This window comes from Amblyraja radiata, chromosome 23 (genome assembly GCF_010909765.2).
Source record: "Amblyraja radiata isolate CabotCenter1 chromosome 23, sAmbRad1.1.pri, whole genome shotgun sequence".
Lineage (NCBI taxonomy): Eukaryota > Metazoa > Chordata > Chondrichthyes > Rajiformes > Rajidae > Amblyraja > Amblyraja radiata.
The window spans coordinates 6436134-6450353 of record NC_045978.1 but is presented as its reverse complement, the minus strand read 5'-3'; the positions used below and the strand labels follow the sequence as shown (position 1 = coordinate 6450353).

Sequence of the window (14220 nt, the reverse complement as noted above, 5' to 3'; positions counted from 1 at the left end):
TAATATTAATATAATATCAAGGGGGGTAATTAGCGTGAGTGCGGGGGGCGGGTAGTTAGTGTGTGTGAAGCTGCATGCCGCCTCCCCCCCCCCCCCCCACAACCCCACGTTGGGGGAACAGACCCAACGGGTCTGCACTTGGTCTAGTAATTTATATATCTAAATTTAGGTAAGAGTATATAAGGATATGCAAAGCTAGAATTAAACATTCAAGCCACCAACCAGGTTTTGGCCATTCCTGGACCTCGTGTACAAATATTTAATCAATTCTATTTTTTATTGGGTGTAAAATATTAGTTATTAAGGGAAGAAGGGTCTCGACCTGAAAAGTCGCATTTTCATTCACTCCGCAGATGCTGTGGAATTCTGTGGAATTCTCTGCCTCAGAGGGCGGTGGAGGCGGGTTCTCTGGATGCCTTCAAGAGAGAGCTAGATAGGGCTCTTAAAAATAGTGTAGTCAGGGGATATGGGGAGGAGGCAGGAACGGGGTACTGATTGGGGATGATCAGCCATGATCACATTGAATGGTGGTGCTGGCTCGAAGGGCCGAATGGCCTACTCCTGCACCTATTGCCTCACTCGTTCCGTTTCTCCAGCATTTTGGTCAACCTTCGATTTTTCCAGCATCTGCAGTTCTTTCTTAAACATTTATTGAGGGGTTAGTTGTCTTTCTAAGATTCATGTGGAGCATTGCGGAATTTTGTACATGTTCTTTCTGACTATATTGAAGCTGATAAATATCCACCGTGACCTACGTCAAATTTGGTTCACTTTGTGAAGATGACATAGATTTTAGTATCTGATGGGAATTTAGCTGGAAATAACTGGCCTGGCAATTTGAACAGCGTCCAAAATCGAAATAACTCCAATTGGGAGCTTTGGGGTGAGGGGGAGGGAGAGAGAGACAGAGTTAAGAGATGTGTAGTATGGAACTGCTGATGCTGGTTTACACCCAAGATAGAAACAAAATGCTTGAGTAAAGGGCCTGGCCCACCAGCATGCGATTGCATGCGTCTAGCGCGACCAAACTTGAGGCGCACGGCCTCGCGGGGCCGGTCCCAATTCGAACTGCGGAGGCGTATGGAGTTGTGCGGGGCTGGTCCCGACATCATTCTCACCAATCAGCTGGGCAGGAGGCGGGCCGACTGAATTTGGACGTTGCACGGCGTCGGGCGGTGACGTCATCACGCAACGGCACGCGCTAGGCGAACGCCGTCAAGTTGCGCCGTCCGACGTCAAGACGCTGCGTACGCCCATCGATATGCTGCGTACGCCCGTCGAGACACTGCGTACGCCGTTAATGCGCCTGCGGGCCGACAGGCCGTTGGCGCACGAAGATTTCGGGCAGTGCGGGATTTTCGGAGCCTCGCGCGATGTCGGGACCAGCCCCGCACAACTCCATACGCCTCCGCGCTTGGAAGTGGGAACGGCCCCGCGAGGCCGTACGCCTCAAGCGACCACGTTTGGTCGTGCTAGACGCATACAATCGCATGCTGGTAGGACAGGCCCTTAACTCAGCGGGACAGGCAGCACCTGTGGAGAGAAGGAATGGGTGACGTTTCGGGTTGAGACCCTTCTTCAGACTGAGAATCGGGGGAATCACATCCAGTCAGTGGAAAGACAGACAATACGGGGTGAAGAAGGGTCTCAACCCGAAACAGCCCCCATTCCTTCCATCCAGAGATGCTGCCCGTCCCGCTGAGTCACTCCAGCATTTTCTGTCTACGTTGAGTGTAAAGAGAAACGCAGAACTGGAAAGTAAGACTGCACCATTCAGGGTCAAAGGTAGACAAAAAATGCTGGAGGAACTCAGCAGGTGAGGCAGCATCTTCGATGCTGCCTCACCCGCTGAGTTCCTCCAGCATTTTTTGTCTACCTTCGATTTTACCAGCGTCTGCAGTTCCTTCTTAAACATTCGGGGTCAAGGTCACGTTTGATGGAACCACAACTTTTGTGTTGAGAGCACACGTGAGGCAAATAGTTTTTCGTGCCAATGCTTGAACATAATCCAACACTGCTATAGGCGAGTACCTTTGAATACTCAAATCCGTGCTTCTCCTTTACGCCGTTCCTATTAAGTGTATAATTGTAGAAGCGAGAGTTCTTGATTAATCCAACCCACTCACGCCAACCAGGTGGAATGTAGCTGCCATTGTACTCGTTCAGATACTTTCCAAAGAATGCTGTAACACAAAAGGAGGAGATGAATTACCATCCATGCGAACAGGCTGTGCATTAATCCTGCTGATGCAATTGCTTCAGTTAACAAATTAGCGAAATGTCGAGTGCTGATCCATTTGCTCTCCCCAGAACTAAATCATCAGCTTAAAACCCCTGTCCCACGGTACGAGTTCATTCCAAGAGTTCTCCCGAGTTTGCCCTGATTCGAACTCGGAGATTCACGGTAATGGCCACTCGTCGGTACTCGGGGCTCTCGTGGACATTTTTCATCGTGTTGAAAAATCTTCACGAGTCCTCCCGTGCTTACCTGCTGTTAGCGAGTCTTCCCGAGTACCTGCCGTTAGCGCTAAGAGACGCCCCCGAGCTCCGACGTAGCCGCTACGTTCATTCTCTGTGCTTACCACGAGTTTGATTTTTTTAAAACTCTGGAGAGCCCGTGAAATGAACTTGCACCGTGGGACAGGGCTATAAGGCTATGCACGAGTTGTTTTTAAGGCTAATACACTTAAGGGCCTGTTCCACTTGGGCGTCATTTGCACGTCATTTACGCGACATCGTTTATGCATCACGATGCACGATTGGCGCACGTGATGCGCGCATGGTGTGCAATACCCGCACATGGTGCGTGGTGACGTAGGCAGTGATGCGCGGTTGTGCGCGGCGCCCCAGGATTTTGGGATGTACAAATTCTTTGCGCGCCATCTGAGTGACGCGCAAATGACGCCCAAGTGGGGCAGGCCCTTAATGCTATGTATGAGTTGTTTTTAAGACTGATACACTTACCCCATAATCAACTTCACAGTCGTAAAAGTGAGTGAAACACATTGGAAATGCAATGTATACCATATAATACATTTAGCTGGTATTTACCAACATGAGGCCAGTTGAGGCCAGTTCATTGGCTGTATTTAAGAGGGAGTTAGATGTGGCCCTTGTGGCTAAAGGGATCAGGGGGTATGGAGAGAAGGCAGGTACAGGATACCGAGTTGCATGATCAGCCATGATCATATTGAATGGCGGTGCAGGCTCGAAGGGCCGAATGGCCTATTCCTCCACCTATTTTCTATGTTTCTATGACAGCTATTCTGGGCCAAATTTCTCAGGTACATGTGACAATCAACTAAACTCAACTAAGGCAGACAAAAATGCTGGAGAAACTCAGCGGGTGAGGCAGCATCTATGGACTCAGTGGGTGAGGAAGCATCTTCAGGGTCTCGACCCAAAACGTCACCTATTCCTTCGCTCCATAGATGCTGCCTCGCCCGCTGAGTTTCTCCAGCATTTTTGTCCACCTTCGATTTTTCCAGCATCTGCAGTTCTTTCTTAAACTAAACTAAGGTGGCTTTAGACCAAGGGTTCCCAACCTGGGGTAAATTTACCCCTTATTTACGCCTAAGGGGGTAAATTTTGCCTACCCAGGGGGTACATTTGATGATTCTGGATTTGTACATATTTTTTCTCATTGACTGACTGTGATTGGTTCTGGTATACCAGTATCTGTTCATCATTAGTTGTTCATAAATAAATGAAATAACTTTGTTATGTGCTATTAAAATTACATGGGGTAAACGGGACGACAAAGGTTGGGAACCCCTGTTTTAGACTGTAGACTGTATCACACTGTTAGTACCTGCTATCCCCTCCAGCACTTTGTGTTTTTCTGTGTATTTAATACTTGAGATAACAGCAGTTCTCTTGATCCCATGCCTGAACAAAGACATCAGAGTGGGTGCCATGTCCAATGCAGATTGTGTTATACAGTAATACAACTGTAGAGCAAAGTAGGATTTTGATCTTTGTCCCAGGATCAACTTTGTGAAGAAGTTATTGATTCATTTGTTCGATATCTCTCCATATCACCGTCTATATCCCTCATTTCCCTCTCCCCCGACTCTCAGTCTGAAGAAGGGTCTCGACCCTTTTCTCCAGAGATGCTGCCCGTCCCGCTGAGTTACTCCAGCATTTGTGTCTGTATGGGAGACTTCCTATCATAGAATCACTCAGTCCTTCAAGGACAATATTAAACAGCATATAGGGTTACACTTCATTCAATATGCCATGTGCGGTTATAGATAATTGGCTAAGAACCTATGGTGTTGCCCAGGTATCTTTAAATACCTAGCTTTTTGTGTCTATCTTCCCTTTAACACTTAATCTTTTTAAGGTTTTCTTACTTAAATAAACATCCTCTTTATTTAGTATGGATTTAGCATTTATCACCAGGGTGTAAACCAGACATTGACCAGTGAAGGAAGTTTATCTTATTAATATACAGTAAGAGTTTGCACAATCTTAAGAGCTTAAATAATATGTGAAAAGGCACATTTCAAAATGCACTCCAGTAACTAAGTTATCAGTGCCCAGTTATCTGATTCAAACCGTATTTACATCTTTAGAACATTTTTCTGCAATGTCAGAACATGCCATTAATTCTTCCAACAGAGACATTTAGCTCCCTTTCAGCAGCACAAACAGTTTTCTGAGGTTACATTTATTATCAAATCAAAGCATTTAGTAATGTAAAAATAAACAATTCCAGCTCTGGATGCCAAAGCAAACATCGCCTCATAGATATTTCAGTGGGGACTGTTTCAGTCATTGACGCTGAGTAAACAATTTAGAAAATTTCAAAGGCCAGAGAGAACGGTCACATGTTTCACTGTAAGCCAAAGACTTAAACGCTTTTATTAACAAATGAACAGCCCAGACCATCACACAAACCAACCTCCCTTCCATTGACTCCATCTACACCTCACGCTGCCTCGGCAGGGCCAGTAGCATTATCAAGGATGGGTCTCACCCCCGGTCACTCCCTCTTCTCCCCTCTCCCATCGGGCAAGAGGTACAGAAGTGTGAAAACGCACACCTCCAGATTCAGGGACAGTGTCTTCCCAGCTGTCATCAGGCAACTGAACCATCCTACCACAACTAGAGAGTGGTCCTGAACTACTATCTACCTCATTGGAGATTCTCGGACTATTGGACTTCACTGGCTTTATCTTGCACTAAACATTATTCAAGTTATACCCTTGATCACGCATCTGTGCACTGTGAATGGCTCGAATGCAATCATGTATTGTCTTTCCGCTGACTGGTTAGCACGCAACATTAACTTTTGACTGTACCTCGGTGCATGTGACAATATACTAAACTAAACTAGAGAAATTCAATTTCTTTGTGCACCGAATGAATGGAAACATCAGCAGGAGCTCAAGTTTAAGTAAAGCTCAAAGAATTGGGAAGAAAAGTTCAGCTCCAAAGTATAATTCAACACCAAGAGAATGCAAGAGACACCAAGAGTCTGAAGAAGGGTCTCGACTTGAAACATCACATCCTTCATCTCCAGAGATGCTGCCTGCCGCGCTGAGTAACTCCAACTATCTGTGTCTATTCACAACCAACCTAAAAACCTGCATATCTGGTGTGAATGGTTGATCAATGACCTTGGTGGGCCGAAGGGCCTGTTTCCATGCTGTACCTCTAAACTAAACTAGATTGCACTGAGCCAGTTCACAATTCACCACATTTCAAGTGTCATCCTGTACCTCATGTTGTACTCATGTGTGGCTTTATATATTAACCCACGAATGGATGGTTTACCAGGATAGCTCCCAAAACAAAGTTCTTCACCACATCTCGGTATACTTGACAACTGCCAAGGCCTGGTGGATCACCTGGATCTCCTGGTTGCTAACAATGTCAACCCCCCTTCCCATTCCCACACTGACCTCTGTCCTGGGTCTCCTCCATTGCCAGAGTAAGGCCACACACACACACTGGGAAAACAACACATCATATTCAACTAGCTTACAGCCTAACGGTAGAAATATTAAATTCATGGGTTTTAGTGAACTCACCTATAAGCAACTTCTCACCCCACCCCTGTTGTCCTCCCTCTCTTCCATGTACACCATAGAAACATAGAAACATAGAAAATAGGTGCAGGAGGAGGACATTCGGCCCTTCGAGCCAGCACCGCCATTCATTGTAATCATGGCTGATCATCCCCTATCAATAACCCGTGCCTGCCTTCTCCCCATATCCCTTTCTTCTCATATTTTTTCTCACCTCAGTCTTAAATGGCCTCCCCTTTATTCTAAGACTGTGGCCCCTGGTTCTGGACTCGCCCCACCAGCTTGATTCATACCCATTTCTCTCCTTTCCACTATCCCTACTTCCTTCCACATCGATTACTTTCTTTGACTTCATCACTCACACCTCTTCTTCCATAACCCCTTATCTCACACCTTTTGTCTTTTCAACTCTGGTCTTGTCCAATCACCTGCCAATAAAGCCCCCACCTGTATCCACCTATCACTTGCCCGATTTTGTTCCACCCCCACCTCTCTTCCAGCTTTTTCTCCCCCCCCCCACCCCCCACCCTCACCACACCCAGTCTTCAGAAGGGCCCCGACCTAAAACGTCACCTGATCGTGTTCTCCAGAGATGCTGCCTGACCCGCTGAGTTACTCAAGCACATTGTGTCTTTTTTTTGGTAAGCCAGCATCTGCAGTTCCTTGCGTCTCCAATATAAAGCTTAACACCACACTACGCCTGTTCCAAGATCAATTTTTTTGCGATACCACTACATGACAACTTTCGGAGAAATATTGTGTAGGAAGGAACTGCAGATGGTGGTTTGAACTGAAGGTAGACACAAAAATGTTGGAGTAACCCGGCGGGCCATGCAGCATCTCTGGAGAGAAGGAACGGGTAGCGTTTCGTGTTGAGACCGCTCTTCAGAGGGTCCTTTATTTCTTAGGAGAAATATTCATAGATCATACTTGCACAAATATCTGGTAACAGATGATTATGTGATTAATTTTTCAGCTCCTTGATTCCCTGCAGCATAAGGTAATGACTCTCCTGGAGAAGATTATTTACAATAGATATGATTCTGGCTAAGAGACAAGACACAGACACCTGACCATAAAGTATCATGTGGCTTAATCTTTTGTTAAAAACTAGGAAGTTTGGATTCTCACCACATATCAACAGGATGTAAATTGCATCAACCAGTTTTTGTCTTACTGTGAAAGATGTGCCAAAGTCTGTTTTCATTTTAGCTACACACAGATCTCCATCTGGCTTGCTTATTCACAGATTGATTTTACTGACCAGCATTCTTCAGAAAGGATGGAATTAACTGAATGTCTACATTTGATGAGAGCACTCGTATGAAATCATGAGCGGAATAGATCAAGTAGATCCAAGATGGCGGCGCTGGCTTAACAGCTGCGGCCCACCTGCAGTCCGTCTGTTTTTTCTTTCGTTTTGTTCATTGTCATGTTTTAGTTAATTTTGTTTTATTAAGTTGTGTATGTGTGTGGGTGGGGTGGGAGAAACATGTTTTGGTCTCTTCCTTCGGGGGATGCGACTTTTTCTTCGGTCGTATTCCCCGTCTCCGTCTGCGCCGAGGCCTAATGGCGGAGCTGGCGACATCGGAGCTGTAGCAGCAGCAGCGGCGGCAGCGGAGACCTGACTCGGCCCCGAAACTGTGGCGGCGGCGGCGGCAGCAGCGGAGACCGGACTCGGCACCGAAGCTGTAGCAGCGGCAGCAGCGGCAGCGGAGACCTGACTCGGCCCCGAAACTGTGGCGGCGGCAGCAGCGGCAGCGGAGACCCGGCTCGGCCCTGGGGCTGTAGCAGCAACAGCAGCGGCAGCGGAGACCCGGCTCGGCCCTGGAGCTGTAGCAGCAACAGCAGCGGCAGCGGAGACCTGACTCGGCCCCGAGGCTGTGGCGGCAGCAGCAGCAGCAGCGGAGACCCGGCTCGGCACAGAAGCTGCGGTGGCGGCAGCAGCAGCAGCGGAGACCTGACTCGGCCCCGAAGCTCTAGCGGCGGCAGCAGCAGCAGCGGAGACCCGGCTCGGCACAGAAGCTGCGGTGGCGGCAGCAGCAGCAGCAGCGGCGGAGACCCGACTCGGCCCTGGAGTTGCGGCGGAGGCAGCAACCACCCGCGGAGTTTGAACCGTCGCCTCGGCGCAGAGGGAGAACAAAGGGGGAAGAGACAGAGACTTTAAGATTTTGCCTTCCACCACAGTGAGGAGGTGTTTGGTGAACTCACTGTGGTGGATGTTAAATTTGTGTTGATTGTGTGTTTTTGCCATTTTTTAAAATTATATGTATGACTGCAGGGAAACAAAATTTCGTTCAGACCGAAAGGTCTGAATGACAATAAAACGAATCTAATCTAATCTAATCTAGACGCACAGAATCTCTTGCCCAGGGGAATTGAGAACCAGAGGACATGGGTTTAAGGTGAGGTGGGAAAGGTAGGAATATGAAGGATAACCTTCTCACACAAAGGGCAGTGGGTGTGTAGAACGAGCTGCCAGAGGAGGTCGTTGAGGCAGGGACTGTTGCAGCGTTTAAGAGACGTTTAGACAGGTACATGGATAGGACAGGTTTAGAGGGATAAGGGCCAAACACAGGCAGGTGGGACTAGTGTAGATGGGACACGTTGGCCGGTGTGGGCAGGTTGACCCCAAGTGCCTGTTTCTACGCTGTGTGACTCTAGGACACTTTCCCCTGCAAAATGGGAATAATTACTGCAAGATCATTTTTCAGAATTATGCTTATAAATGCCATATGTTATAATATTTATAATTTTACATCGCCAAGACTGTAATATTAACCCTCCGGCAAGAGTAAATCCAGTGAGATGTGAATACATTTGGATTTCTTGAATTGCAATTGTTCTAATTGAATCAGGGAGCTTCAGAGTCGGGAAGAGTCAGCGACTCAGCAAGAAAAGTCGCTGAGCTGTCGGCAAGTTATCAAATGTTATCTTAGACTTTTCAGGTCTTTTTATTAACTGTTCCCACAGGGAGACTAACATAGAAACAATGAACATAGAAAATAGGTGCAGGTGGAGGCCATTCGGCCCTTCGAGCCTGCACATTCATTGTGTTCATGGCTGATCATCCACAATCAGTAACCCGTGCCTGCCTTCTCCCCATATCTCTTGATTCCACTAGCCCCTAGAGCTCTATCTAACTCTCTTTTAAATTCATCCAGTGAATTGGCCTCCACTGCCCTCTGTGGCAGAGAATTCCACAAAATCACAACTCTCTGGGTGAAAAAGTTTCTTCTCATCTCAGTTTTAAATGGCCTCCCTTTTATTCTTAGACACAGGCATCTGGTTCTGGACTCCCCCAACATTGGGAACATTTTTCCTGCATCTAGTGTTTAAGTAGGAACTGCAGATGCTGGAAAATCGAAGGTACACAAAAATGCTGGAGAAACTCAGCGGGTGCAGCAGCATCTATGGAGCGAAGGAAATAGGCAACGTTTCGGGAAGAAACCCTTCTTCAGACTGGGCAGATGCTGCTGCACCCGCTGAGTTTCTCCAGCATTTTTGTGTACTTTCCTGCATCTAGCGTGTCCAGTCCTTTTATAATTTTATACATTTCTATAAGATATCCTCTCATCCTTCTAAATTCCAGTGAATATAAGCCCAGTCTTTCCAATCTTTCCTCACATGACATTCCCGCCATCCCAGGGATTAACATCATGAACCCACGCTGCACTGCCTCAATAGCAAGGATGTCTCTCCTCAAATTAGGAGACCAAAAATGCACACAATATTCTAGATGTGGTCTCACCAGGGCCCTGTACAACTGCAGAAGGACTTCTTTACTCCTTTTCTGTAACTGTTTTCCCAAACCAATTTACATACGGTCATGTTTGATGTGTCTTTACTGCCTGACATGTGAAGAATAGAATAGAAATAATTTTATTGCCACACAACCAAGGTCGGTGGTATTTGGGTTGCCAGCAGCGGTACAATAATAAAGAACACAACCACATTAAAATTTTACACAAACATGAAGACAGAAGTGCGAATATAACTCACTACTGATAATTATTAGATTTACCTCAGTTACAACATTTTTTTATTGTCAGTTGACTAAATGCAGTGAGAATAATTACAGCAAAATTTGTGAATAGTTATCAAAACCATTGCTGGAAAGAACCATTCAATAATTGATATCACTAGCATTGTTTTTCCATCAATCATTCAGAGCGGCACGGTGCCTCACAGCACCACAGACCCGGGTTCAATCCTGACTATGGCTGCTGGCTGTACGGAGTTTGTACGTTCTCCTTGTGCGTGACCTGCGTGGGTTTTCTCTGGGAGCTCCAGTTTCCTCCCATACTCCAAAGATGTACGGGTTTGTAGGTTAAATGGCTTTGGTAAAAATTGTATACGGTCCCTACTGTGTAGGATAGTGCTAGTGTACGGGGTGATCACTAGTCGGCATTCACTCGATGGGCCGAAGGGCCTGTTTCCACGCTGTATCTCTGAAGTCTAAATCAGGCTCTTGAATACTGCACGACAGCATCTTCAACTACAAGTGTCGTTGGATTGTCTTTGATTACATTAAGGACTTTGTGATTTTTTTGGCTCCAGTATTGGGGTTAATAATACATTGATTATTTGTTTATTACCCATGTGTGTTGTGTTTATAAGCCTGTTTTGCTGCCGTTAGTAAGAATTCCATTGTTCGCTTGTCAGTCCATAAGACAATTAATCACTCATGACTCTAGGGTGTGGAAGTAATTGAGGTACGCTGAAAGGAACTTCGGGGCTTTTGTGCATATTTCTCATCCAATGCATCAAGTACGGACAACAAACTAAGCTGGAAATAACTTCAACCGATCGAACGTATCTTTTCAAACGCCATGCGTAACAATCGCTAATTTGAGTGCGCTGACATTGGCCCTGAACTGCATGCAGTATTATTTGTGAAGATTGAATTGAAAGCCAAGAAAAGAGATATATTAAGAAATATATGAATTTTGGTTTCGGAGCAAACTTCAAAAACTACTGACCAACAGACTCAGGTTTATTACAAGGCTTGCGCTTGAGTTAAGGGCCTGGCCCACTTGGGCGTCATTTGCGCAGGTGGTGCGCGAAGATTTTGTGAATTCCAAAATCCTGGGGCGCTGCGAGCGACCGCGTGTCACTGCCTACGTCACCACGCACCATGCACGCGTAATGCACGGCATGCGAGCATCACACAACCCGTAAATGATGTCGCTTAAATCACGCGCAAATGACACCCTAGTGGCACAGGCCCTTTAAGGCTCACCTTTACTGACATATTTGGTGAACCCATTTGAAAATAGGAATTAAATAAGATTCATTAATTGCCTCTTATTTGCTTATTGGAGATTATTTGTTGGCTGATTCATTGTTAGAGGATAGTCACCAATTTGATGTTGTTCGGTTGCTGCTTAAGGAGTCACAACGCACAGTGTGTGTCACGAAACCTGTCATTGTAAAGTGTTTCCTAATATAAATGCCCTGTCTGGTTTACTGGGAATTATATTTCTGTAAATGTGAAGTTACTTGAATGCTGCATAAAATCTTTCAGCTTCCATGTTCTCCAGAGATGCTACCTGACCTGTTTAGACGCAGCATGGAAACGAACCCTTCGGCCCACCGAGTCTGCGCTGGCAAGCAATCACCCCATACAAGAAGGGTCTCGACCCAAAACGTCGCCTATTCCTTCGCTCCACACATGCTGCCTCACCCGCTGAGATTCTCCAGCGTTTTTGTCTACCCCGTACATCAGCACTATCCTACACACTCGGGGCAACTTGCGGTCTTTACCGAAGCCAATGAATCTACACACCTGCGCGTCTTTGGATTGAGGGAGGAAACTCAATCCAGAGCATCCAGAGAAAACCCAAGCGGGCACAGGGAGAACGTACAAACTCCGTACAGCCCCCACCCATAGTCAAGATCGAACCCGGATGTCTAGCTCTGGAAGGCAGCTGCGCCACCGTGCTGTTGAGTTACTCCAGCACTTCTGTGATTTACACACGATTCAAGCACCTGAAATTCCTCGGTTGTGAAGCCATTTAAAATAAAGAGCCCTTCACCGAATTCTTACAACCATAGCATGGTGCAACACAAATCTAAATTTAAATCTTATGCTGGGTTGGATGAGGTGGGCGGGGGGGACGAGGGGCAAGGTATATCACCACCTTTCTCTTTCTTTTTTCTTATTTGGGACGACAGATGGCACAATGGGCTAAGTGTTCGGCTGGCAACCGGAAGGTAGCTGGTACGAATCCCGCTTGGAGTGCATACTGTCGTTGTGTCCTTGGGCAAGACACTTCACCCACCTTTGCCTGTGTGTATCCTTGGGCAAGACACTTCACCCACCTTTGCCTGTGTATGTGGATGTAATTATGTGAAGCACTTTGGGGTCAATGCAAGTTGACTAAAAATGTGCTATATAAATAAAGAAATTTAATAAATGTATTTCTATATCTTTCTGCCACACTACTTGGGTAGCTCAGGTTTGGTAGCTTTCTTTTGTCCTTTTTCGATCTATCTTTTCACTTTCTACTTTTTTCTTTCTTGTTTTCTTTTTCTTTCCTTTTTATCATTTTCATAGTTTTTTAGGTTTCAAGGTCAAAAATGAAGCAGTACAATAATTGTATAATTTTAGATGCCGAATGTTTTATCTCGATACAATTGCTTCTAATAAAAATAAATTAAAAAATAAAAATAAAATAAAATAAAGAGTAATTTCGAACAAACCTCAGAGACAACGTGAACTCTGCTCATGTTATTCCAGTAAGATAAAAGTTTCAAGAGGTTAATGGGATTCTGATTAGACCTTATTCTAATAAAAGCTCAGACTATTGATGATTGTAACCAGAACTTCATATTGTCATTTTTCTGATAGCCAAGAGATAATTAATTGCCTTGGCTAAAAAATCTTTATCTCCCTTTGAGCTGGCACATTTGATATCTATAAATAACGAGGTGAAATTCACAGTTGCTTAACAAAAGTCTGTTTTCGATTAATATAAATCAAAGCCATACATGGAATATTTTCCCCTTATAGTTCAAGGCTTTATATGAAGTGCTGGGGAGATATTGAACTCAAAACACAGTTCGGTTTTGGTGCCAGGAGAACACTTCAGCGACCCAAATGGATTCTGTGCGTTGTCTGCTTATCAGTGGGGCAAGTGCCACCAGACATGTGGGCTGATGAGAGTGTTAGCAAGTCTTAGCGTTGGAGGAATCGTATGCAGTGGAGACAGATTGTATGTCGACCAGACCTCACTCTCATTGCATAATTCATGTTCATCAATTCTAGGAGCAGAATTAGGCCATTTGGCCCATCGAATCAACTCCACCATTCAATCAAGGCTGATCTATCTTTCCCTCTCAACCCCATTCTCCTGTCTTCTCCCCGTAACCCCTGACACCCGCACTAATCAAGAGCCTGTCGATCTCCACCCTAAAAATATCCATTGACTTGGCCTCCACAGCCGTCTATGGTAATGAATTCACTACACTCTGACTAAAGAAATTTCTCCTCACCTCCTTTCTAAAGGCATGTCATTTTATTCTGAGGCTGTGACCTCTGGTCCTAGACTATCCCACTAATGGAAACATCCTCTCCACATTCACTCTACCCAGGCCTTTCACTATTTGGTAAGTTTCAATGAGGTCCCCCCCTCATCCTTCTAAGCTCCAGCGAGGCTTAGTGCCGTCAAACGCTCACCATACGTTAGTTAGTTCCTGGGATCATTCTCATAAACTTTCTCTGGACCCTCTCCAACACCAGTAAAACCATCCTTAGTCATGGGGCCCTAAACTGCTCACATTACTCCAAATGTGGCCTGGCCTGTCTGACCAATTCGTCATATTTCTAGGCCCGATTCTCCTCTCAAACCACTGCCAATCCTCACATAATCCTCATAGTCACATAACATCACCCCTGTAAGTCTGCATAATAGTTTACTGCTCTCAAATGCATTTTCTTAGACAGAGTTATCAATATACATTCTATAAATGATGTGGCCCACTATCCTTCAGTCCCGCCACTGGAGTGCCATCACATTGACACTTGGCCATCATTGCTTGAAGGATTTTCTTTCCTCATTCCCCTTCAGGCGTTTTCCCCATTTGTACCTACTCCCCGTGACCTGCGTGGGTTTTCTCTGAGATCTTCGGTTCCCCCCCCCCCCGCCCCCACACTCCAAAGACGTACAGGCTTGTAGGTTAA

At 45.8% G+C, this 14220-nt stretch overlaps 1 protein-coding gene across 5 annotated transcripts in view; it reads right to left on the bottom strand.

Annotated features, from left to right (window-relative positions):
- Positions 1-14220, bottom strand: part of sulf2 (sulfatase 2) — a 244158-nt gene that overhangs the window by 62906 nt on the left and 167032 nt on the right. For all 5 annotated transcript variants that reach the window (XM_033041462.1, XM_033041458.1, XM_033041459.1 and 2 more), the window contains one exon: positions 2032-2183. In XM_033041462.1, coding sequence (XP_032897353.1) covers positions 2032-2183 — 152 coding nt within the window. The remainder of the gene's footprint in view (positions 1-2031; positions 2184-14220) is intronic.